General features: G+C 48.0%; 1 protein-coding gene across 4 annotated transcripts in view; it reads right to left on the bottom strand.

Annotated features, from left to right (window-relative positions):
- Nucleotides 1-1224: 1224 nt before the first annotated feature.
- The window catches only part of fam222aa (family with sequence similarity 222 member Aa), a 48506-nt gene continuing 22869 nt past the window's right edge, over nt 1225-26861 (bottom strand). For 2 of the 4 annotated variants that reach the window (XM_030417999.1, XM_030418001.1), the window contains exons 2-3: nt 22054-22196; nt 1225-4902 (exon numbers count right to left, since the gene is read on the bottom strand). In XM_030417999.1, coding sequence (XP_030273859.1) covers nt 3428-4902; nt 22054-22150 — 1572 coding nt within the window. In that variant the 5' untranslated portion in view covers nt 22151-22196 and the 3' untranslated portion in view covers nt 1225-3427. Of the gene's footprint in view, nt 4903-22053; nt 22197-22404; nt 22617-26861 lie in introns of all 4 variants that reach the window. The other 2 variants (XM_030418000.1, XM_030418002.1) reach the window with 2 other exon arrangements.

The following is a 26861-nucleotide window of genomic DNA, read 5'->3' on the forward strand; positions in this document are numbered from 1 at the left end:
AATTTAATTCTATTATCCTAATATGGCCTAAGCGTCCATTGTCCAAATCGGGGAATAGTGGAATGGACCAGAGTTGCAGGGCTGAGATGCATCCCATCAATAGGAGCTCATTAATGTGTGTAAAGGACCAGAAGGGACAGACAGCTTGGAGCCTGTACAGTAGCTACACAGCAGAGATGGTAAAAGTAACTAAATACCACCTTATGTTCAGTACAGTTCCACTGGAATGGAACTGACTTCAGCATCTGCGCTAAGTAATACAAAAAAAGCTTTATGTTGTGTCACCGTTTCCCCGTCTGATCCAGTTGAACTTGGCTCAACGCGGCCACATTCCTCTCAGTACCCCTAATAGGAAATCCCTCGCTATTTGAAAAGGGTTTGATTTCAGCCCTTTCGAGCGGATGAATACTCTCCACTGGCAGTGTCCAGCAGCACAGGCGTCACCTAATATTCCCATTAGCAGAGAGGCCGGGTGCCTCAGACCTCCACTGGTGGGAAAAGGCCAGACACCAGAAACTCTGCTGCCTCAAGTGTCTCCTCTTCACTTCAACATCATGTGACAGGGTTTTAATGCTTGGATGCAAAAGCCAAACGGAGGGGATTTAGGGACGGGATGTATCTGTAAATCTGTCAAAATATTTCTACAAGACAGAAAATATGCTGGAATCACACTGTGGCTGGGGTATTAAGCTGTTGAAACAACATGAAGAATTTTCACTGGAATGTTAAGGAGGCTTACTGTGCAAATTTAAGCCAAGGGGCTCGGTATTCTTTTTTCGACTGAAATCTTTGTCAGCCTTCAAACACAGTAGCGTGTCTACAAACACCATTAGCTCGCAATTTAAGGCTCGTACTCGAGATTAAGCGAGGGTTATCTTAAGGGAAAGAACGGGTCTATTTATGGCGCGCAAACGATCAAAGAAACATCATTTCCTGCTTTTTCATTTCATCCCCAGTGTTCGCGGGTAAATCCTGTCCTGTTTTCTCAACAACGCTGACTATCCTTTAATCTTCGGATGGCCAAAGTGTGAACACCATCAATTAAATATACCACCTTTCTCAATGGCAGAGGGGTTGTTTCTGCTACAGGATCACACGTCGCGCCTCACTGTGGATCCAACACAGCCGCAGAAACAGGGGCCCAATTTCCACCCAAACTGACTTCTAGAGGACATACGTTTAAAAAATAATGACAGACTTCAAAGCCAAGATGTGGCTTCTGAATATATTCTTAAAGAAATTTATTTTACACCTCAAAACAAAAACAAAAAAAAGAAGGATAGGGATTGGGGATGTGGTACATTGGGAATGTATTGACAACTGTAGTTTACATTTTTTTGGTGTAAGCTCAGAGAAAAAATGTTAATACAGTCATAATAATTGCACTTCATAAATCTAGACTGATGCCAGTATTTCCCCACAACAAAGCTCCGTCTCTCTCTCTCTCTCTCTCTCCCGTTACTAAATTCAATTTACCATTGAAATTTGACGGACAAAAGAAATGCTAATTTAAGACCAGAGGACTGCTGCAGTGATCCAATTTTTCTCTTTCACTTAAGTCCCACAAGGCAATAAAACATTGCAGTAATTTAAGTGCAGTACATTCAAGGGAATCTCACAGTCATGATAAATATTTCACTGCTCTGAATCATCAAGTTAAGACTGGCCCGGGCTAAATGAGTCCCAACCAGGGGCTGAAATGGACAAAGGGGGGGGAGAGCAGTGAGCCTCGCCTCATTTCATCTGACGCCAGAGGACAGGGCTTGATTGTTTTCATTTTGTTTTGTTTGCAGTATTAGGGATGAAGAGCACCCCCAAAAATAGGACTTCCATTTGTTCCCACCTCGTTCTGTCCTTATGACAACATCTGACAGAAGTCCGGGGGATGTAGCACGTTAAGTACAGGAATCATGTGAGAATCTCTACTCGCGCTCCAGAGAAGATCTAGGGCCTCCAATTGCAAAAAAATAAAATAAAATAAAATAAAAATATCCCCTGTACATTTACTCAGATATGATGTTCATGGGACTGGTGAAGCAGTTGGGTTTTTTTTTCAGTCTTGGTGTTAGAAATCTTGTAATGACACAATTGAAAAAAAAAACAAAAAGAAACAAACAAAAAAAAAAAGTCTGAGGATTTTGAAGAACACAAACTAAATAAAAAGCACACACGCGCATGCACTCAGCCACATACACGCATAAACATACACGTAAGGTTACGTAGGTAACCTCCCAGTCACATTCTTCATTGTAACATTTCTTTTTCATGGATTTTTTTTTGTTTTGTTTTTTTGCGACATTTTCTTTTTTAAATAAGTATTTCAAGATTTATTGTAGATTCCAGTGTTGGTTAGGAAAAAAAAAAAAAAAAAGAGCTCTCTCTCTCTCTCTCCGACCGGGTTCTTACAGAACCAAAGCAGCGACTATGCCTTACACCAGGAGACATAAGAGACTGCACATCAGCTTGAGGAGGAATTATTTAAATCATGAAAACAAAAAGTGGAAAAAAAACAAAAAAACAAAAGAAAAAAAAAGCATTTGAGACACTTTTCCCCATAGCAGCCGATGCATATAATATACCTACAAATATATAAAACAACAAAAAATAGGTTCAAGTTTTTCAAGTTTCTTAAATATATCATATCCAAACTACCCAATTCCAAACTTCAAAGTTAACAAGATTCAAGCAGTGCAATTTATGTATCAATTATAACAGCAATAATAACTAATATCGTACTATCCTTTTAATTCGACCTCATGATCCTCGTACGTACCCGCCCGAGTACTGCCTGTTGTTTCTAGTCTCCTTTACGTCACCAGTACTTCTTGTATGTGTTTGTCTACGTGTGTGTTTACAGAGTTTTGGATTTTGAGAGCAGCCCTAAACTTCGGCCCTTTTTTAAGACCATTTCAGTGACAACCTACACAGTAGCTTCATCCTTAGTATTTGGAGGGGGGTAAAAGGGGGGGGGGAGGTGGAGGGGGAAAACGAGTGGCGTATGCACTTGATGTCAAAACCTATGATTCTCATCGAAAAATGTTCAGGCAAGTAAAACAACAACAAGAAGAAAAAAAAAAAAAAAACTGAAGAAAAACAATATAAATCAATCCAAAATTCCTATTGGCAAACCACACAATGTAACATCTGGAGAATCTTGAAATCCCTTTTTTTTTCTCTCCTCTCCCGCTGGCAATCGCTACCACCTTTCATATTTGGGATTCCCACGAAATCTGCCTCGAAGCCACCAAACCTTTAGCGGGTCACACAGCACAACAACTGCTCCTCTCTATAAGCTCCCACACTAGTTAAAGCGGTGCCACTCTCAACAATTTGTACCCAGAAAAAAAAACAAAAAAAACATTTGTGTTCTTTAACTTTGATTTTCGTCACAAATTTAACAACTCTTGATTCTCCTCTTCGTCCCCCTCTATCTGTAAACGGGGAGGCGGATGTGTGCATGCTGGTGGTCCAACAGACGTGGCACAGACACAGTCTCGTAGCCTTTGCCAAGCATCTGCTCCTTGATGCAGGGCGGGTGGATGTCGTTGATCAGGTACTCCAGAGACTGCAAGCTGCTGCTCAGCACGGACGTGTTGCACATGCTCTTGCTGGGCAGGCTGCAGCACAAACCTCCCCCGCTGTCTATCGCGGGGTGATGATGATGGTGGTGGTGGTGGTAGAGGTGATGGTGATGGGGGTAGCCCATCTCTCTGTGCCCCGTGGCCGGCCCTCCTGTGGAGGTGCCCAAAAGCTCCTGGGGGTTGTAGCAGTCACTGTCAGGTGTCACCAGCACACTGTTCCACGGCGGGGCAAAGTATTGACCCACTGAGAAATTCCCATGCATACCCACGCAGTTCAACGGGGAGGAGCTGACCTTGTCCAGCCCGCCTCCTCCGTTGGCGCTCACTGTCAGGTGGTAAGGTCTGGAGGAAGAGGAGGACACTGGGGCCGCCATAATCCCGCCCCCTGGAACACATGTTTCGGGGGACTTGCTGACGGCGCCCCCTCCGCCGCTACCTCCGCTGTACATGCGGAGCTGTTGCTGTTGCTGCTGTTGCTGCTGTTGTTGGTGGTGTTGATGCTGCTTCTGCCAAAGGATGTAGTCCATACCATCTGCGTACATGCCGTTCTTCATCGCCTCTGCGTTCTGAGCCGGCAGCCCGGGTCCTGTGTACACCATGTTAGCCTGGGGGCCCATTCCTACCACGTAGCCTCCGCCTGAGGAGCTAGAAGAGAGCCCCATGACAGTTGTGCCCTGTTTGGAGGGACTGGAATTTGAGGGTGCCGTGGCAGCTCCTTGGCACACCTGCTGCAGAGCCTGGGCCTGGCAATGCTGGTTGATCTGGTAGATGATGCTCTGGATGGAGGGGAGGTTGGACTGTGCGGGCAGGGCCAGGCCTCGGCCCCCTGTTACAGGAATCACTGAGCCAGCTACAGTGACATTTGGGGGAACCGATAGTCCGGGGCCTTCTGGAGGCTTTGAGGGCCCAGTGTGGTATACCATTTGGCTGTGGCCACTGGCTAAAGTGCTACTACTAGGGGGTGGGTACGGGGCAACAGCTATGTGGGCTGGAGAGAGCTTAGTCCGTCTACCTTCAGAGTTTTTGAGAACACCTTTGGAAGGAATGAAGGTGGATGTCGATGATGACGACGATGAGGAGGCCTTGACGATAGCAAGCAGGCCATGGTATCCCCCCGTGTGGATATGCGGGTAGGGACTGTAGCGTTGCCCTGTGGTGTCATATCCATTCACAGTCCGGTTAAGGTGCTTGTGCTGGGGAACCCTGATGTTGGTGGGGAAGATCTTGATGGACAGAGGGTTGCTGGCCGTCTTCTGAGCAAAGGCATCGAGCTCTGCCGCGGTGGGGTAACGCGGGGAATGCGTGGGCACCACCAGCTCACCTGCAAGACAAACAGAGAGAAAAGTATGAGTGAAATGAATCATCGAGATTACAAAAAAAAAACAACAACTAAAAACACAGATGGCTGCATGTGTAGGAGAACAGAACAGCAGACCAGGAGTGTAATTACCAGAAATATCGAAGGAGCCGACAGCAATGGCAGCCACAAAGTCAGAACAATCAATCAATTGCAATAACCACTACTCTGTGGCAACAGTGAAACCTGGCAGCGTCGCAGTGACTACATCCAAAGCAGACCGAGAAATGTCAGCAATCCGCAGGAGTTGGTGAATAAAACCAGGTGCAAGCGGCAGAAGAACCCAAACAGAGTCTGCAAAGTGTAAATCAGGGCTGACAGTCATTTATGCTCCATCCCTCCCTCCTCCTTTTGAGGCTTTCTTTCCATCTCATTTTCACACCCTCCTGTGGAAGTTCATCCCTAGACAAATGGATCTTTTTAAAAACTCATTCTGTCAAAGCCTGGTACCTTAGGCGCTGTTAAATCAGTCCATTGTGAAATTAATTCGGACTCTCTTTAGCATTGAATTGGGTTAGCCTTGGATTCTAGGCAAGGAGGGATGGAGGGGAGGGGATAAAAAGCTTGTTTAATTGCACTGGCACATTGGAGATTTATAAGTGGTATCACTTACTAGGTCTCACTCTTGGCCACAGAAATTCCACATTTATTCTATCCAGGCGTACATGAAGAGGCCCTCACCAAAAAAACAAAACAATTAACCATCCACAGGGAATAACTAGCCTGGTTAAGGTTAGCTCAAGAGCCGAGTCAAGAATGCTGGAGAGCTGCTTTCTGCAAACTTGGCCAAGGATAAAACTGAAGAACTGGTTTGCTGATGAACACATGCTGAAAGCATTTAAAAAAAGACAGAAAGGCATTATTGTTGTGATCAAATAATTCAAACACAAGACGTGCCAACGGTTTGTCCTTGTTAGACTGAAGAAATGTTTCAATGATGAACACAGAGGAGCAAAAAGACGCTTTCTGAATTCATGCAGTTGCCTCTTATTACATGTTTTTAGTAAACATCTACAAGATGGAACATGGCAGGACAGACAAAAGGCAGGTACAAAGACTCTGCTATTAATATCTATGTAAATAGCTGCCATATATGTCTGCCATGTGACACCAATCCAATTCCAAAATTCAATTCAGCGGCGAACGTGGCGAGCGAGTCTAGCAATGGCCCTCGCTCAATGAACCAAGGCTTGGCCATTGTGAATCGAGGTGGCAAACAGGAAAATGGCAATTTCTAAAAACCCCGCCATGTGTCATTGTTTGGGGGCTGGGCATGGAGGTGAGGGGCCGCGGTGAGATTGGATTTAAACGACATTATTCAGGCAATTTCATGGCTACTTAGCTCAGTGTAACAAAAAGGGTGGTGGTGGCGGGGGGGGGGGGGGTCGGGAAAAGAACTCAATTTACAAGCAATATATCAGCTGCCACAAATGACTGCAACCCCTTCAAAAATGACATTTTCATGCAAAAGCTAACAAAAACGCACAGAAATTAACTGCCCCAACTGTGCCGTCAGCAAACGTCCTGGCGAACCTAAGGCGTCTGCGTGGCGCAGCCTGTGACTAGGACTCACTCCATTTCCTTTGCGATTTGCAAAATCATTTTAAAAGAGACTCCACAGCCAAGTAGTCACAATTCTCATTTCTCTGCTCCCATTACAGATAGCATGGGGAGTTCATTTCAGCCGCCCTGTGGGTCTCCAACTGTGAAAATGATTAAAATCTACAAGATCCATATCATAAAAGAAAATAAATTGGGAGTTTAACAGCAGACTATCACCAAGTCAGATTTTGGTTTGGTCCACGCAGCAGACAAACACGCTCTCTCCGAAATCAGAAACTCTACACTTGAAATTTAAAAAAAAAAATATCCCGGCTTTAATGACTTCCTTTTAATCAGAGAGAGGGAACCTGGTGCCATCCTAATGGGCCGGGCTGAGTGTGCCAGGCCGGCCTATCTTAGATCTAACCAGCCTTACTGAGGCAGAGCCGAGCTTCCCCGGTGACAGCAGTGCCATTTGCTTTGATGTTTTGACTTGCAGAGGAAAACTGACAGAAGACTTATTTCATTTGCTCAGAGGAGAAAAACATGCTCATTTCAAAGCACACTGCTGATCCACATGCAAATGGAACGGCAGCAATTTTTTTTCTGATCTTCTTTACATGAGGGCGAAAAAAAAAAAAAAAAACCCCTGTCTTTGATCATCACATGGTCTAAATGAGGAAAGATACTTGGCTTTCAGGCATATCAAGGGCCTGTACCCTGCTGCCCCTACAAGCCCCCAGCTGCAATATGCCCATCAATCCACCTAATTACTGCCACATGAGGAAAAAAAAAACTATAAAAACAGCCAGGAAATTCATTAAAGGGTGGCTAATTCTATTCCTTCTCTCTGACTGAGTCCATATTTTCCATGCCTGAGCCTGCATTTCTTCTAAGAGACGAGAAAGCCCTCTCCCTCCGTCTTTTCCCAGCTTGGCCCTTGTTTGTCAATAGGCAGAGCCTTTGGCACACCAACCTGGCATCAAAGGGTTTCACACTTCACAGGCCACAGGGATTAGAGGCCTTTCAGGCCTACAAAACCCATCTCAGCTCCACAAAGGCTTCCGGTTATTAGAACCCACAGGCATAAAGGAAGAAGAGGAGGAGGAGGCAAATGAGCATCTGGATGCTTCTGATTCCAGCTTCCTCTTTAAAAAAAGTTCCATGGTATAAATTTTTATAGCAAAGTTGATTACAGTTAGCATGGCCACAGACCGAGGTGTAATTTGACTCTCGTACACACACACACCGAAATACACACTGTGTGTTTGATGGTCTCAACATCTCTCTCCTCCAGAGCAGCAAGTCTATAAGTGAGGACATGGAGGTTAAAGGAGAGAGTCTCTTTTTAGGCTGGCGCTCTGTGACTTATTGGTTTAGGCTGCAGTAGATCATAGCTACAGTATGAGCAGCAGCATACAGATGGTGCCGGCTGATAAACAGCTCTGAAGCAGCCAACTCTGCCTCCTTTGTGCGAGCCCTCACCTCCTCATAAGGTAGGGGGTTTCCTGCACCTGTGCACACTCTCCAGCGTGGTCGGGCATGCAAACACAATGCATGATAACAACATCAAAAAAAAAAAAAGAAAAAGAAATTGCAAAAACATACACTCACACACACATACACACACACACACACACACACAAACCTGCATGTGCAGTTGTGTGTCTCATTTGCCATCAGTGGAGCATGTTGTTATCCTCTGCTCAGCGCTCTCTCATGAAATGTAGGGCAGGGACAACAACAGGTGCCTGTGCGGGCGACAGCCTGCAATGCCTCCTGGGCTAAATGCTTCACACTCGCTTCATTTCGACATGCGACAGCCTTGTAAGGATTAATTATTTCCCCTGGGGATGGAAGAATATGCTTTTTCCCTTCCCGAGAGCAGGAGGCTATGTGCACTCACATGCACATGAAACAGCTTATAGCAAATGAACAGGGGAACCTGGGCTGGTGCTGCTTTTACAATAAGCAGGCGAGAAAAAAAAAAACTTTCACATGAAAGGAATGTAAACAAACCAGGCATATGATTGTGCCGCGTTTGGAGATGAGATAAAAGCTCCGGCAAACACATGCATTAGTTCTGAGAGATCACGCGCCGGGGAGGGAGAGATGGCAGGGAGGCAATTAATGGGCTGACCTTCGTCCTTAATCACCCAGCGCCTGGCACACAATGCCCATGTGTCAGAGCTGCACATCTCTAAATGCCACCCCTCATTAGCACGATGCACGCAGTGAGAGAGGCTATCTGCGCGGCGTTACACTCTCCAGTGGTCAGACAGAGACAGCGAAAGGCTCGGATAGGATAACATGGCAGCGCGGAGCCGGACCGAGCCGCACGAGGCCATGATATGATCTAGAAATCCCATTTCACTCGGAGGATGGGCACTCTCCTTTCTCTCCATTTTTGATTGGCATGAAACTCCCCGAGCGCAACGTCCTTGGTGTACCCCGTGCTGTCACTGTGATTGCATGTGTGCTTCTGTGTATGCAGGCGTGTGTGTGTGTGTGTGTGTGTGTGTGTGTGTGTGTCTGTGTGCATTTGGTGAAGGGGGTACCCAATTCTGAACACTCAATTAACACTCCTTTAATTAGCCAGCAGTACATTTTGAATTCTGATGAACTAATTTTCTTGGTGCGAGGGTGGAGGAGGAGGAGGAGGTGGTGGTGGTGCGGGCGGTGGGAGGGGGAGGGGAGGGGTGGTGTCTGGTAAAGATGAGGTCCACTGGGTACAAAACAGCAATAAAGAGGGAACTGCTTAGATTAGACTGTAAAAAATCCATTAAATTCCGTGCACTTCTTCCAAGTGAGAGGTCAAATTGTGTTGATCACAAGAAGCAAAGGCAGCCGGAGCGGGTATGAGAGCAGGGAGTTAGGTGAGGTGGAGGGAGGAGAGGAGGAAGGAGGAGGGGGGTGGAGGGCAGCAGGGGAAGTGGAGAAAAAAGGAGAGGAGATAGGGAGTCAGAGGCTGAGCGAGGAGTGCAGTAGCAAATCCAGAGGACCATGAGAATGCTTTGCATTTTAATTAGAGGTTTAAATGAATAAGCAGAGGAAGAAAAAAAAAAAAATCGGAGAGAACTGCCTCGAATGCCCTTGCTCCCATTTATTAGCGTTGCAAGCGTTCTAAAATTATGAGCAGGTTGGAGAAGTTTCTTCTTATTAGTGGAGAAAACGCTCCGACACATCAAAAAGCCCTTGGCATTTTCTCACTCACTCACTCCTGCGAGCCCGTATCCCCACTTACCGCACGCTTTGATCCCCTCTGACCGCGTACGCTGGTGAGCAGCGGGGGGGGAAAAAAAAAAGTGCTTGTTTAAATGAAGGCAGAGGACCGTTAGGCCGAACTGCAATTAAGTTTCTGCAGAACAACGAGCGCGTAGTACACATTAACTTCGGCCAAACAAACACAGCCGTCTGTGATGAGGTTAGGGCAAACAACAGGAGCAGATTAACCAGAAAGATGAAAGAAAAACACGGGGTCAGATTCAGTCCAGCATCAGCCTCCATCGCTGGGAGCCATTTCCCCCCCGAGAGGGACGGTTAGCCAAGAGAGGACATTAGCTGCTGCACCGATCATGTGTCCTTTCAACCTGCGTGCACAGCTACAGTCCGTGCGCTGGACCTTTGTTCCCAGACTCTTTTGGAGTCTTTTTTTAGGAGGAAATGCACGCAACAAGGGATTCAAATTGAGGGTGCTTCAACTATTCTGCAAGCGAGCAATGAGCAGCGGTGGAAAAGGTAAACAGTACTGAGTCAACTTCAAGTGAAAGTGAGACAGCACAGGTTTGGAAATGTACTCAAAGTATAAAAGTATCCCTCATTTCTACATTTCTACCGGCCGTTTCTGTGCTAAGCTAACTGGACCTCGCGTCATATTAACACATATCAAAGACCGTTGAACTCGAAAGGTAGAATCACTGTCAAGAAATGATCGATACAATTCCCCTCAAATGCAATAAAACTAGTTTCAATTTGTGTTAAAATGTAGAAAGTCAAATTAAAATACTTTGTAAATACTCAACTAAAGTACAGATATCTTAAAAATCTACAAAGGTACGGTATCAAAGTATTTGTTCTGCAGGTCTGCCGCTGAGCCTGCGGGAAGCTACATTTTCCACAACCTTGTGCAACATTCCCGCACTAATGGACACTTTGCCCTCATTGTAATTGAAGTTATTCAGATTAATATTTCACGGCTGGAAACGGTCCTTCATATCAGAATTCCTCAGCTTGGACAAAAGTCTGACCCGTGGGATGTGTTGCAGCCCAGAAAAGGTCACATTCAGCTGCATTGTTCCACGGAGGGACCCTTGACCTGCAGCCATTGTCGAGCTCTTAGCAGATAGGATCAGGGTCTATGACATCCTCTCCCCGCCTCCGTTAGGCTGCTGCTGCTGCAAAAAAAAGGACAGGCAGGCGGAGAGGGGGGAGCTAAAGGCAGCTTCGCGTCCTGAACAATACCTGCCTTGTGCTAATGGAGGTGTCATCTGGCACAGGGCTGATTAGTCAGCGATTACAGCCAGGCCTCAATTGCCGTGACAACTGCTGCAAACACAATGGGCCCTGATAGAGCCAGCTGTTTGGTCCTCTGCAATTAACCCCGCATCCCACTCGTCTCCGGCAGTGCGCTGCCTCTAATTGACTATTGGGCACACAAAGCAGGGGCTGTCGGCCAGACCCCCTGGACATAGCCCCCCGCCCCGCTGCAGAGGTAGAGATGATAATAATAGGGGCGTCCTGTGGACTCGGCCGCCAGTCAATCAAAGCCTCAGCGCCCCACAGGAGCTTCCTGAGGAGAGCGGGAGCATAGGAGGCACATGTATGAGCCAGTGATCAACAGGATAGAGCCGCCTTGCAGGGGGGCAGACATGTTGAATATGCCCTCAGCCAGAGTACTAATCAATTCAAGTGCACGTTAGGGGAAAGGGAACCCTGCTGCTTGCTTGATATCAGAAAAGCCATTTTTAGGAACACTCATCTCCCTCTGTTCATCTCAAGGTTGATTTTCTGTGCAACAACACACACACAGAGAGAGAGAGAGAGAGAGAGAGAGAGAGAGAAAAAATCAAGGCAATTATTTGTCAGGCCTTTGCTATCTATAATTGCAAAGATAAAAATCAAACCGCAATGATTTCTCAGAGGATAGAGCCGTCTGAATTGGCGGCTGCCTGTGTCATCATAATCATCAAACAAATGCATATCGAAAAGAGAGCGGGGGAAAGAAAAATGTCTTCCTCACCAAAGTGTCTTCTCCAAAACCTTCACGTTTAATTTCTGAGGAGGCCAACCTATCGATTGTAATTTCTGAGAAACATTTTAAATAAAAAAAAAAAAACAAACCTTATATTTAAGTCACGCACGTGTGAATCAAATGTCAGACGTTTCTGATCGAATGAATCACCGCGGAAATCAAATCAGTCGCCGGACAAGGTTTTTTTTTTTTCCCCAAACGGGCGGCTGCCACACTGCAATCACATATTGGGCTTTTAACCTGCCAACATGTTTCGCAAATAGCAAAGAGGATAATGAGAATGTTAAAGCAATCTGCACACTGATCCTTCACAGGCACGCAGACGTGGCACCATGTCAAAAAATGGATTTAATCATTAAAAGAGATTTAAAAAAAAAACTTGGACAAAAACTCCCAAATCTAATCTTTCATTTCATTAAACCCAATCTCATCTAAGATTTAATCTATCTATTTCCTGCACAAGCAGATGGAAGAAACACCAAATTGAGAGCCTAATTTGGGCTTCCTCCTCACACAGACTGCAGCATGAGGTCATTTAGGTAGCCTGCAGCGAGGCGCCGCACGTGCGCGCTTGGTTCTCAGCACGCCGAGACGGAGAGATAAGACGAAACACCGAGATCCTCTTTCCCTCTCAGCTCAGCGTGTTTGTCTATTAATATTACGACTGTCACACATGCGTGTTTAACCCCCGCCGTGGACAACGTGTCGGATCAGAACGAGCCAATTAGGTTTTCCATAATCGAGGTTTTCCTCACAAGAAAATTGAAATATTTTAGCGCCGGGTCACTGTCATGTTTACATTTCCTCGTTAGAATTTATCTCTAAAGCCAGATGTTACTGGATCAGCCATGAAAATTAATTAGCTGGTTTGATGTGGCAACCTCATGCTCCTTTCCAGACAGACCTGGCTTTTTATGGGCTGTGGGGGAAATTACTGAGAATTGATTGATCCTGAAGGACTCCTCTGTACACATGGCCCGCCTGCCAGACAGACACACACACACACACACACTCACACACACTCACACAGGGAGACACACACTCGCAGATCCAGCTAACAACAGTTGATTGTTTACCCTTCGGTTGAACCCGACATCCTTTCTATTCACACTGATAAACATTCATTGTAAATCCAAAAATCTAACAAAGTTAGCGTGCATAAATCTTCGTTTCTAATTTTTTTTTTAATTCCAAGAGGTTTGCGATGAAACACGACGCGGTTATAATTAACTGGAGTCAAAAGGACAAAAATCTCTGCGACTCCCGAACGCTGAGAAACCACAAACGCTTGAATTTCCACACGTCTCTCGCTCTTTTTTGCCGCTCTCTCTGTTCCACCTCCTCTCCTCACTGTCTTTGCCTCGTCTTTCTTGCTTCATCTCTCTCTTCATCCTCCCTCACTATCTCATCGCACCCCTCTCAGTCTCCTCATCCCTCCTCTTCGTCTCTTCCTCCCCCCCCCCCCCCCTGCTCTGTCTCCTCCGTCTCTCTCTCTCTCTCTCCCTGAGTAAGTGAGTTTCATCTGGGGTGCTTGCCGGGCGAAATCACCTCAGGGCGAACACTTTATTATCTGTAGTCAAAGCGTCACCACAAATACCATTCTACACACACAAGTGTCACTTTCCATTTGTCTGCACTCTGGCTGCATTAGCAGAGCCTAGCCGGCCCAGAGCCTCGTCTCAAACGCGCCCGACAGAAGAAAACTAACAGCGTGGGAAAGCACTTGTCCTGCATTCCTGCCCCATTAACACCACAGGCACCACCACAGCAGACCTACTGCCTCTCTCTGGAATTAAAAACACCGTTATCAGCACTAAAGGAAGACAGAGAGGTAAAAGACATTCAGGCAGACGTCTTATCGTCTACGCCTTTGACTCTGTCGCGAGAAATCAGAGCGCGCGTGAAAGAGAACGTGGCACTCGATGGAGGAGATACCCGCACGCGTTAATTACTGATGGTCCGGGCCGACTGTCCAGGAAAAACAACACCAGCGGCAGGATAGTCTGCGCCCTCTTTGAGCCACAGAGGAATGCAGGCCAGCAGTAGCCATGTCAGGCCTTTTGTGGGACACCCGCGCGCCACACAAACACAGAAACTGGGGCAACATGTTTAACTCACCCTACAGACTGCGCTCCATAAACAAAACGACCAAACAAAAAGAACGAGCTCCATGTTTGTTCCCATGACAGCCAAGAAGAGAAAAAAAGAAAAGAAAAAGAAGAGAGAGAGAGAGAGAGAGAGAGAGAGAGAGAGACGGCATTTCAATAGAAAAAAATATCAACCCTGAATATTTCACACTGTGAACGCAGCCACGACCTCATTTCAGGCGTTTCACCACCAGGCTCTTTTCCATTTGCAATAATTTATGGGGCCTGGATGGGCAACATAATAGATTATAAATGGAAAAAAATAACTATATTCATCACAAAACTGCTCTCTGTTTAATAATCAAGTCTGGCCAAAGGGCTTAGTGTAGTGCACAGTTCTGTATGGATGGGGGGGGGGGGACCTACCCCCCTGGTTTGTGGGCTGCCTGCGATGAGCCAGCCCTCGGGCCTGCCCGGGCCACCCTCATTGTGCATACAGCATGGTCTAGAAAGCAGAGCTTTATCAGCAAATACCCCGAGTCAGCACAAGCAGCGGGGTGGTTATGCGTTGCGACTGGCACACCAGCCGATATTGTCATGTGCGATTAGGCCTGTGCTCATGAGCCTGTGAACTCATTCCTGTGGCATCAAAGTCGACCCCACCCCCAGCTCTCCTCCAGTTACATCCCTGCCTCTCTGCTGCCCTCTCCTCCTTCTCCAGGGTTTTCCGTTTCACATCCAGCCCTAGCCGCTTCACAATATACCCCCACTGCACCTTCGTGGAAGGCCGCGCTCCAGAGCGAACGCACAAAACAACGGGTCAGACGGCTGCGATTTCCAAAACAAATCCTCCGCGGCTTAATCAACTCAGTCCAGAAAGGGTCATCCACAAGTTAGAGCCGGCCAGGCCAGCCGAAAGCAGCTGCTGCCAGTTGTTTTGTCTCAGCACACCTCTCCGGATGACACGGCTGATAGAGACGAACAAAGGGAGGCTCGCGGAAGAGAGACAGACAAACTGGGTGGCCGGTTATGGGAAAACATCAGGGGGAGGAAGAAGCAGAGATTAAACCACTCGGTGATGAGGCAGAGAGCGATGCAGGACACAGAGCCAAGAGAGAAGTACAACAAGCGAAAAATCCTGACCTGAAAGATTTATGTTGCGCGCTCCCCGTCCTGTCTTTGAGAGAATATGCCACGCTGTGACACTATTTTCTCAAAGGGCTGCATGTACAGCCGAGAGCAAGCGGCGCTCACAGTCATGCACAAACTCAAATGGACACGGCAACAACACAAACGCACACACAGGTTTGGAGTAAAGGGCCCCAGAGGTAGAGATTGTGAGCGCACACAGAGAAGATAAGAGAAGGAGCCAGTGCAGAGAGCAGAGGAGGAGGAAGAAAAGGAGCGAGTGGGAGAGATGAGGGGAGGCTGGAGGCGCCTGGGCAGGCCTGTCAGACTGGAGGAAGTGCTGGTGCGCAGGCCTGCAGGTAAATGGAAGAAGAAAGGCGCCTGCAGGCTGCCTGAGGCAAGCCTGGGCCCTTCTGTTCTATCATTTAGGAGACAAGTCCTCCACTGATTCCCAATTAATATTTAACACTGCACAGACAACAAGGCACTCGGCTGCAGTACACATGCCAATGAGAGAGGAGAGGAGAGAGGAGAGGAGAGGAGAGGAGAGGAGAGGAGAGGAGAGGAGAGAGGAGAGGAGAGGAGAGGAGAGGAGGAAAAAGGAAACATAAATGGGAAAGTTTTCAGGAAGATGAAACATCTTTAAAGATCTGTCAGGGGAGTTGTGGAGGCTGCGATTTAACAGAAGCAATGTGTTTTATTTTAGGTTTTGCTTTAAGCTGGAATCTTTAATGCTTCTTAATGAATATACTTTGATTTTCATCCACTCGTTGGGAAACATAATAACTGATAACTGTACGATTATTCTGTAAGTTCCTCTCCAGATTCTGCCGCTGAGAAACATCTTTCTGGATCACAGACTGCAGAAGGTACAATGACATTTTCACTTCTAAGCAAAAGAATTAAATAAAAGCGGCATGCAAATACAGTCCTGATTTTATAGACTAACCAGTCAAGGTCAAGAGTCAGTGAAGAGTGGTTGTTGGAAATCTGTTCAAAGCGCTGGATGTCCAGAGTTAGAACTGGCAACCAGGGGTCAGCACGCCGACACACCCTAAACCCCCGAACCAATAACCAAGCGACTGTGATTCATCACTTTTCAAAACCCAGAAACGATGACGCAACCAGCTCATGTGAGGAGCGGCCTCCATGAGAACGAGCCTGGCGAGCGGACCACAGGAACTGTAGTAAAATGTCCCACAGGAGCGATGATTTCAACATTGTGCTGTGGTCAGTTTGCACTCCCATGCCTCCTCGAGCCAAAGCCTCCGCAGTATTAGAGCAGACTGAAGAACCGCAGCCGGGGATGCTATTAAAAATCTGGTGCAAGTTCACGACCGGTTCGGACCAAAAAAAAAAAAAAACAGCGAAAAGTCGACCGTGTAGTTTTAATCTGTATGTTCCCGGCGTAACGCCGATCTTTACAGGAGACGGCGGGCAACAATACGACGATCAATATCCACCTCCTGTGAATATCAATCGTGGCCCGGAGGTTAAAATCTGAGCGCCAATTTACCAAATTAGTTCTAATCATCAGATACAGAAAAGGTAGATGGATGTGGCCACAAATTAAATCCTGCTGAGTGTCTGCTGAGAGACTTTTTATACTTGCAAAACAAACAAAACACATTAATTTTTCGCAGACATTTAAGATATCATAAAATTTTATATCCAGACTTTTAAATATGCTGCAATTTCTTGATGATTTGGGATGAAGTGACTGGATAGAAACAGACTAAATAAAGTCAGGCATATCTGCTTATAAAAGGGACTTTTTTTCCCCTGACACTTTATAACCCCAAATTTTGGACCGAAACTCCTATTTTATTCCTTTGGAGTTCTGTAATGAAGAGACCACTCGGAGCATGCCAGCAACGTGCGACACCTCCTGATTACTCTCGCGGTCGGCCTGCGGTGGGCTCGGCTCGGAGATGGCACAGGCTGCGTGTCATTTCCTGTGGGACAGCAAGGGACCGCGGACACTCTCTGTACCCTCGCCCACAATCCCCCGACCCGCCCCCACTCGCTGGCAGGCGAAGACAGAGGGCGTCGATGCCTTGCACCTGGGACGCCCAAATGCCAGCTTGGAGGCTTTGGAACCAGGAGCCTGTTTTTCAACCCAAGTCCCGCTGTGACCAAAACTACAGCAGAGCCCCTCTTCCTCAAGCTCACCTCCCAAGGCAGTAAGATTGCTTCGCCCCCCGTGTTCGCAGCAGAAGGCAGAGGGCAGAGGGAAGGCATGGCTCGGTGGGACGCCACCAGCCGGAAATGATCCTCTGTGTGCCAGCGCTGAGACGCCAACATGACAGAGGAGAGAGAGGAGAGTCTGTAGTAAGCATGAGGTAAGACCAGTGCGAACGATATCACATGACCGCCCCTCTGAAATGAAGCGCTCATCGCGACGCTCTGAATTTTTTGCAATGCGGCGCTGAGATAAAAGTGCGAATGACGCATTTCACGTGAAAAAAAAAAACAGAGATCCCCAGAATGAGATCGCATAAACAGGCGCTCAGGAGGAGGCGAGACCCTGGATAGCTGTCAATCACCTTTCACTATGAAAAATACCTCCTGACCTCTGCTTCCCTGCTGCACACTGTGGAATAATGACAGTCTCTGTGGGCACTCTGCGGAATTCCAAATGGGAGTTAGAAACGAGCTAGTTCAATCAGTGGGAAAAGGTCAAGTGCATGCAGATTCTCTCTCCCTCGCTCCGTCTCCATTCCCCTTTCCCCCACAGCTCCAGTCCACCCTCCCTCCCTCCCTCCCTCCCCGCCTCCAGGGTACAGAGGCAGTCAGGGGAAAGGTTGTTATTTCTGCTGCTGCTCATGACCACTTTTAAATATTCAACTGGAAAAGCTTGGACGTTTTTTTTTTGTTGTTTTTTTCCCCTCCTGCGCTGCAATTTGATACGGCCGGCTAATTCCCCTGTTTTGTCCGGCGCCGCCTCAGACAACAGCGGAACAGAGGTGGCCGGAGGTCGTCACCTGAGCGTATTCCCGCTCCCCTGGAAAGCGTGGCTTAGGGGGAGAAGCTGCAACGAGCAAAGGCAAAGTAATGGCTCTGGCAGCTCTGCCTGCAGAGGCACAGGGCTATTAGGAAAACTACAATCCCCAGGTGAACCTCCGTGTCATGTCCCGAGGCTGTGTGTGACACGGCAAGGCTGTCTCTGTCGTTCAGGCTGGAAGAGTGCCGAACCCGACCTGACACAGCATGAACCCGGGATATCGGGCCTTCTGGGAACTTTTCATCGACACCTCGCTGATTGGCACCTCGGGCCTCCTGGGTGGTGTCACAGAGGGTTACAGCGGCAGGTGTGCGAGGTGTTTACGGTGTCTATATGTGTTTGCACATGTGAGAAAACCGCTGCCGCACGTCGCACAGTCTCGTCTTCACACCGGCTGATTGGAGACAAAACTGGTTTTCTAAAATTGATTTCACCACAGCCGCATTCATGATGGTGTGAAATAGTTTCTGTCCTAATTAGGGTTACATACATAATTGCAATGCAACCAAAAGTATGCTAGATCACTCTGTGTGTGTGTGTGTGTGCGTGTGCGTTTGAATTGCAGCCAGGCCCTGCTGGGGTTTCACACAGGAGGGAACACCCAGGTTTAGCCCAAAGCCTGACCCAATCACAGGACAAATATGGGAGTGGCAGTCACCTGTGTGGTTAACCAGGGCAGAACCTTCAACTGGTCTGAATAAAGAGCACAAACGTGCACGCCCAGCGCGACAATGGCATTCTGAGAAAATGTCACGGCTGACACGAATGTGAGTAATGAATAAACAAATGAAAACCTGCTGAAATCTGAAAAGATATTATTTTGGAAAATGGCCAGGCGGAATTATTCCCATTAACCCGTCAATTGGGGGGGGGTTCTGGACTGGTTATTCTTCAGCTGACATGTGGCAGAGTAATTGCTGTCTGGGCCGACAGGGTAGCGGTGGGGGGCTGCTGGGCCTCCTGTCCAGCCATCTCGGTGTTACTCATCACCGGCCTGGCACACCTCCCTCTCCTCTCCAGGAGCGGGGCTGCCTCGACGCTCACCCCTGCTCCCTGGACCGCCAGACTCAAAGTGGAGGACAACGATCAAGCAGAGGGATGGGCAGCGAGGGAGGTTTCGCCGCCGGCTGACGGTGGCCAGGGTCAGTGGCATCCATTCACCCCTCTCCCCTCGCAGGGTCTTTTCTCTCTCATCTGTCTGGATGGGTGCCCTCTCTCTGGGGCAAAACACGATGAGAGGCCCTGGCTCCGCCGCCGTCTCTGCCTTTCATGTCTCCATCTAGGGCAGTGGTAGAGAGACGTGGAGGGGAGGACGGAGGAGGGGGCAAGCTACAAATGTCACCCATAAGGGGGGATTTAATTAAAAATGACAGGGGCTGGCGCTCGAGAGTGCAGCCACATATGCGCGGAATTTGGGCGCAGTGAAAGCAAGTGCCTATGATTTATAATTCAAGTAATGCTCTGCACTCCTTTTAATTCTACGGCCAAAGAAAAAAATATCAAAAGGCCGCCTCTGTGAGGCTAATCCAATATGATATTTTTAAGGGCAGGCGGTCAATGGCTTTTTGAAAAGCCAGCTTCTCTGTCTCCCTCTCTGCTTCCCTCTCTCTCTTGCTCTCTCTCTTCTCCACTTGTCTGTCTTTCCCCACCTCCCTCTGCCGCTCCCTCCTTTCTCTCCCCGCTCTACAGTACCTCACCCTCCCACCACCACCCCCCCCCCGAGTCCAGACACAGAGCGGGCTGTGATAATGGAAACATCCCGCTCTCCGCCTCCCGTTTCTCCCGCTAAGCTCTGTGCGCTTGGGGGAAATTGATTGTCTGGCGAGCCGATCTGAACGCTTCCAGCTGATGGTAGAGCCAGTTAAGTCCTTTTTTATTGAGGGTATGAGGGATTTTTAATGGGAGTCGCATCAATGAACTGTGCAGCCACTCGGCATCTGCATGCAGGGGCTTCTTTTTTCTAAAACCCTCCTCGCCCTCTCATCCCAACTGCTCTGCCACTCCGGTCCACACACACACACACACACACACACACACACACACACACACACACACTACTTCTGCGTAAAGGACAGCAGATGCAAATGACAAAGCTCACCTCTGCCTCACTGCCAGGTAATCCCCCTCCTGCGCCCTCACTCGCTCTGTCTCTCTTTGAGGGGAGTATTCTCGTATTCAGCCTCCTGTTGAGAGCCCAGGTCACCTTACCCACAGCCCCCTTCCACGTTGGCACAAACCGGGCCACGAACAATCAATCATGGGGACCTGCTCAGCATGGTGACCCGAGTGTGCCCACTCCTGCAGCCAGACCCACTGTCTGCCTTTCTGCACCCCTTCTGGGCCCGAGCGAACAAATGCCTTATTGAGGCCAAGAGCCGCACAGTGGTGGAAATCCAACACTTGCTCCCCCCCCCCCCCCCCGCCTCACCCCCTCACCCACCCCCCTCCAAGGACAGAAAGGAGGCTATTATGTTCAAACATCCTCATTATGAACCTCAAGTCAGTCGCTGTGGTAGTCTTTCAATCAAAGGATTTAACAGGTGGAGAAAGCGAGAGGGGGGGGAGAGAGAGAGAGGGGGGAGATGGAGAGAGGGAGAGGGTCAGCGAGAGGGAGGGCAAAAGGGAAGACTGGAGACTGTTCTTTTTCTCTATTGATTCGAGCACCGACTCCCACCGGCTTCTCCTCGACGAAGGACCCTGAGAGGAAGTGGGCTAATCCTGCGAAACTGGAAGGAGAGAATCGATTAAGACGACTGTCGAGGACTCCCTTCCATTCCTCTCCCTTCCCGCTCCATCTTTACCTTCTCTAATTCTATTTTGCGCAGTTCCTCTTTGTTCCTCCCTTTCACTTCACCTCTCCCTGAAAGCTCATTAGCGAGCCCAGTTGAACCCCCACTCAGCTTAAGAGCTGCCCCCCCCCAATCCAAATGCAACCGGAGCTCTTGTCTTGTTCCCTCCGTGTTTCGCACACACTTACGCAGCTCCAATGCGAAACATCTCATACAGACCAGCAACAACAACGAGTCCAGCACCGGAGGACGGAGGTAACACCCGGGCACCTTGTTGTCCGTGACTCTCCTCTCCTCTGTAGGAGGCGACTGGAGTGTGATGTTGAGCCGAGAAGTAGCTAATTGGCCAGTAAAGAGCTAAGAGAGAACACAGGCAGCGCCTCATTTCCTCACCCAGAACCCGAGGCTCTTTAAGAGCCTTTCACTGGACGGGTTACAGGCCTGACACAATGTCTCACTGATGAAAAGCGCAGAACCTGCATTTCCCGCTAAGCCCCTCTAAGCTGAGGTAAAAACTGGTAGGTCCGTGCTCCCCTGCTCTCCATCCCCCTCCTTTTAATCGGCTTGAGGAAGCTTGTAGGCCTGCCATGTAAACAAAGGCCACTAAAGACTCTCGCAGTGTTCAATAAGGAGGAAGGACCATTTTTCTTCCCATCGTCAGAAAACAGACTCTCGCTGTGAAAGACTTATCCAAAAAGCTTTCGACAATATTAGGGAGGAATTCACCTTCCAGATGCCCGACTGCTGCAGCGCTCTCTAATCCCAAACTGGCTGGAACTAGTTCTGCCAGCTCTGTAACAGTTTTCAGCCCTGGCTCATCTCTGTCCCTTTACACCATTTTGTGAGTGGACAGAGGGTGGTGCTCCGAGAGCAAACAGAGCAGCTGTCATGCTTTACAGGCGGCCGGCACAGCCAGGGCCAGACACTGTAAATGTTTACAGACCCTCAGGGTCACCCAGGGCCAGCGAGGCACGTTAAACACTGTCTGTTTCGGGCCCCGTTGCCACGACTGCACAATCAGCACAGCTAAACAGCCCCCCTCACAATGAGTAGCCAAACAACACGGCAATCCAAGGTCTAAGTGCAGAGCGAGTGGAACTGTTTAGAATTCCTCAGAGTGGCGAGAGAACGCGGCGACAAACAACACACATCGGAAAGTCTGTTTTCCTCCGCGCATTCGCAGTCAGGGTTAACTACCCGTTTCCATCATTCACTGCGACTGATGAGTTAAACACAAACGACAGACACAAGCCTCTCTCTCAGTCCGAGCCGAACTCTTGACCCCCGCCGCTCCCTGACGCTCTGTTAACTCACATTTCCGTCCGAGGGCTTGCGGGGGCTCCAGGGTCTTGCTGGCACACACCGGGTGCTGGGGTGGAGGGTTTTGCCTCCTCTGCAGACAGGCCAGCATGGCGAGGTGGGCACACTACTACAGCCGGGGGAGTTCTGCGGCCAACCTGGAGCAGAAAAAGAGAAAGAAAAAAGGAACACTGAGTGAGTTGAGCAGGCGTGATTCGAGGTCAAAGCTCCATGGCCGCGTCCGGTAAGCCGGCGGGAGCCGGCTCCGGGCTAGATGGGCTCGGTTTCTCACCCAGGATTTAATTGGGAACGCATGCCTACAGCTGCCCGCCGCTCCGCTCTGCGTGCTGAATGATAAACACACACCTGCACTGGGGCAGCACGGTTGACACGGGTTCAGAGCACAGTCCGGGCCAGTCACTCCGCAGCTTCAAACAGCGTATCCACACAGCCATTCAACCGCGTCTCCCGTCTACGAGACCGTCCTCAAAACAAACACACAGGCTCACACAGAAAGTAGCGACACTCAGGCACATTCCTTCCGGGGGCAGTGTGTATGTGGTGATTGATGGCGTTATCTATGGACAGCAAAAAAAAAAAGAAAAAATGGTAATGCTGAGAAAACAGCAGTCTGTCTGCTACAACTTAACATGCAACAGCTCTGGGGGACTGTCAGGAGAGGCCTGGGGGACTCAGCAGTGTCTGGATGTATGCGTAGTTGTGTGTTGAACCGCATAGCTGCACGAGTGTGTGTGTGTGTGTGTGTGTGTGTGTGCGAGCAAATGCGATGGGTTGGGAGGGAGAGACTGCCAACCGTACATCAGGGCTAGTGACGGCACTAATCAATCTCCCTCTAGGCTATAAATCTCCAGCTCTGCACTCCCCCTTTTTCCCCACAGCCACCTTCAGTCAGGAAACAGGGAGGCAGTTGCTGCTAGTTTCCTCTCCAAAAGCCCATCACAGCCCCAGTGGAAGCACAGGACACAGTCAAATATATAAATAAATATATATATATATGAAAAAAAGAAAGAAAAACCCCACAGCTCCCCTCGGTGAGAACCTCAACAATCGAGCAGCATGGAGGGGATCATTCATCAGCAACACGCCGGTGTCACACAGCACAATGATGACTGATTACAAAGTCTTCTACTTGGATTATGTGCCGGATGAGAACAGCTAAAAGAAAAACCATTTAGGCCTAGAAAGTGCTTTTATATGATAAGCATCGAGATTCACTCCTCCGTAGTTCGCTCAGCGGATACCTCTTTGTTTTTTTTTCGCGGAAAGATAAAACGTGCTCTTACTGCTCGGAGTCTCGCGGCCTTAATTCCGAGCTCCGAATGTGTTCGAGCCTCCTGCCCAGAAAACGCATCGACGTGAAACACTATCGCTTCCATCTGAGCCGGTCTCCTCCCATATTAAAACAAAGAACAGCGGCAAATATTTCATCTATGCTGTCAGCGCCGGCGTCTCCTGCCATGACGCGTGGCAGATTATTGAAAAATGATTCCTCACGCGCCTGTCACAGGCTTGTCCTCCGTTATTTATTTTCTCAGTGAATCACCAAATGAACATTTAGCCACCTGCCACCAGTCCATTGCTGAGTTGTATAGATTATCATTTTAATACGAAAGAGAGCAATTACAATGATTACCAGATGAATTAATGGTAGTCCATAAGGCCGCAGCTCCTGTTGTTGCTCACTTGAAGGAATAAAAGAAAAACAAAATGCAGATCAGCGGCGACGAAAGGAAACGTGAAGATATTAAACCGCTGATGGAAGCAGTCGGTCACAGCAGCCTTTAATGATGGAAACGCCACCCTGAAATATACCATCAAGGTGGAAAACCAGGATTTAAAAGTAAGATAACATCATATATTTACATTGGACTGCATCATTATTTAGATTTTCAGACCGTAAATCATCCGAATTGAACCCTCCGAGAAAAAAGAATAAAATACACTCATCCGCTAAACGCGTAGACTTGAAATGCAGATGCTGCCACGTTGAATATAATCTACATTTTAAAGAACTGACTAGATTTTAATAAATAGTTGCATTTTCTATAAACTCTCGCAGTCCTCTGTACACAAGTTGCAGCTTTGAGCGGTCGATCCGTGTTTTGTTCCCTTCACAGATAAAGTAAAACCAACTTAAAGTAGCAACGGGTCGAGAAAAGCGGAGGAAGGAAGCCCGACAGACAAACACAACACAATTTACTGCCTATAATTAAGGCTGAATGACTTTCCTGAAGTGAATACTTAAAGATTACAAGCAGGTGTTACAGAAAAAATGCATTATCCGCGCCAAGGATTCAGTCTTTCACTCACAAAAAGGCTTTTTCTTTTTTCTTTTTTTTTTAAATAAAACATTTTTCACAAGACATTAAATCTGACCTCAGACCCTCCAGGCTTGTATAACACACTTAACACTCTTGTGTATTTTTAAAAACGCTGTCAGAAGCAGCACAAAACAACACTTTTAGCACCGACCTGACAGTGTGAAAATGGTGCTCACAAAATATATAATAAATGTAAGTAAAGCCGATCTTTAGATGCAGAATTCCTCCTTAATTCAGTGCACACACACACACACACACACACACACACACACACACACTGCAGATGGAAGAGAGGGGCGACTCTATTTCTCGCCAGGTGCTCGAGCAAAAAAAAAAAGGTCGCTCGCGGTGCCATTTCCTCTCACACGCAGGCGAGCCCGGTCCAAACACACTGGCACTTTGAGCTCATTACTGGCTATTCACATAATCCTTTCTCTGTGTCCTCTCCGTGAGTATACTAATTTCACAACGAGTCCATCCTCACAGCCCATTTGTTCAAAGATAGTGGTTGAGAGAGAGAGAGGAAAAGAGGGACGCGCGGTGCAGATTGAGACTAAAAGCCGGCCCTAACGGGGGGGATACCTCCACAGTTTTTCCCCCCCCCTCGCCGAAATGAAAGACAATCGCGTAACTACCCTCCATTTTTCTCCATTTGCCGCTCACCAAATGTATTCAGAGGCATTATACTTCGCTGAAAGAGACCCACTTTTTTTCAATTCAATTTCAAGAACCAATTTTCTCCTATTATTGCCTTTAAGAGCGAAGCAGAAGGAGCAAGTCTTTGGCTTGTTTGTCATGTCCCCCCTTTCGCCTCATCTCCTCCTATTAGGTTATTGTACTACTTAGCAGATGTCTATCAGGGGCGGGAAATTATCTCCAAAACCCAAAAACCTGTGACCTATTATCCAGCTGCCCTAAAAACAGCCTGTCATGCTCAGGTATATCCCTGCGAAGGCGCAGCAACAACCCTCAGTGCCGCTCGGGAAAAAAAAACCACCTTCACTTCACTCACTCATCAAATCCACTCACAGGTCTCCTATTACACCAGTGCGGGGATATCTCAAAAGCCAGGATGTCTATCGGCTCTTTCCCGTCCTGCTAACGCTGCTGCAGGGTTTTGCAATGGGGGCGGAAGATCAGTCCCATGAGATGAGGGAATAAGCCGGAATCAGGAGGCGGTGGGCTCGGCAGAGGGCTATTTCTAAGTTAAAAGGTTCTTAAACTGCAGAGGAGATCAGAGGAGATGGCTCCCCGCGCCCAAAGCTGTGTGCCCAGATAAGCATCCAGCCAAGTGCGGGGTGTAGCAGGGTGGTCACGGGCGAATAAACGCAGCGTATGTGTGTGTGTGTTTTGAGCGACACGTTTCAGGTGATACCGAGGCTGGCGTATCAAACCTCAATGCTTCTGTCTGCGTATGAAAAACTGGAGGATTCACGGCATCGTTCCCTTTATATTCGATTACATGTGCTTGTGCGGCTTTCGTCAGATGGAAAACAGCTCAATATCCCACAAATCAGGTTTTTATATTAGACATCTCGGCACCTCACCATTAGGACCAGTGCCAACGTTCGGTGCTAATGCAGGAAGTGGCCTGCCCACTGCACAGCGAGGCTGAAAGATACAGAGGCTGGTCGGACAAACGGGCACGAAGCAGGTCTAACTTAGAATACCAAAAACCCGGAAGTCCATCTCCCGACTAATCTTTGCCTTCATGACGCATCTTCATCTTCTTTTTTTAAATGCTTTGTAGACCAATTGCCAGACCAGAAACAACAGTAATGCACCAACGATACAGTTGTTCTCCTCTGGCACAACCTCAACCAACCAACCAACCAAAAAAACCGACATGTAAAAAAAAAACAAACTCCTTGGAGGTAACGAATGAGGCAAAACAAAGAGCGAGGAATGCTAACCTGTAGAAATGAGCGATCAGATGTTTAACACAAACCACAGTTTGGATCAAATCTTTACGTCTTCAGTTGGTGTTGCAATCTTAATTTTCCTTTACAGATGTCAGCTGTTTGCTCATTTGTTTGCTGGATGCATGAAAGATACGACAGTCGCTGTGCTGTCTTGATTTTCCTTGTAAATCAAGGATCATTCCAACCCTTTCTCGGGCACAATTGCAAGAATTTCAAAAACGTTGGGGGGAAAAAAAACATCCCAAATGTTGTAATCTAGGCTCTTGTTCTTGCAAAACGGGTGTAACAAACACGCTAATACTTCCAATATAGGTTATAAAAAAGATATAAGTCTTTAAAACTCAAGTATCGCCGCAGCAGATGAAGCAAAAGCAATCCCCAGCCCGAGCTACGATTATCCCTGAGTGATTTTTATATTAAACCAAATCATCAAGCTTCTATAGAGGTCTTCCCCAGTTAAAGTGTCCTTGGTGAAACTCCCCCCCCCCCTCCCCGCTGTAGGACCAGCCGTGGTCTGGGAGCCTGGCAGACAGCCGCCACAATGAGCAGAGGTGGGGCT

The sequence above is a fragment of the Sparus aurata genome, chromosome 5, assembly GCF_900880675.1.
Source record: "Sparus aurata chromosome 5, fSpaAur1.1, whole genome shotgun sequence".
NCBI classification, from domain to species: Eukaryota; Metazoa; Chordata; class Actinopteri; order Spariformes; family Sparidae; genus Sparus; species Sparus aurata.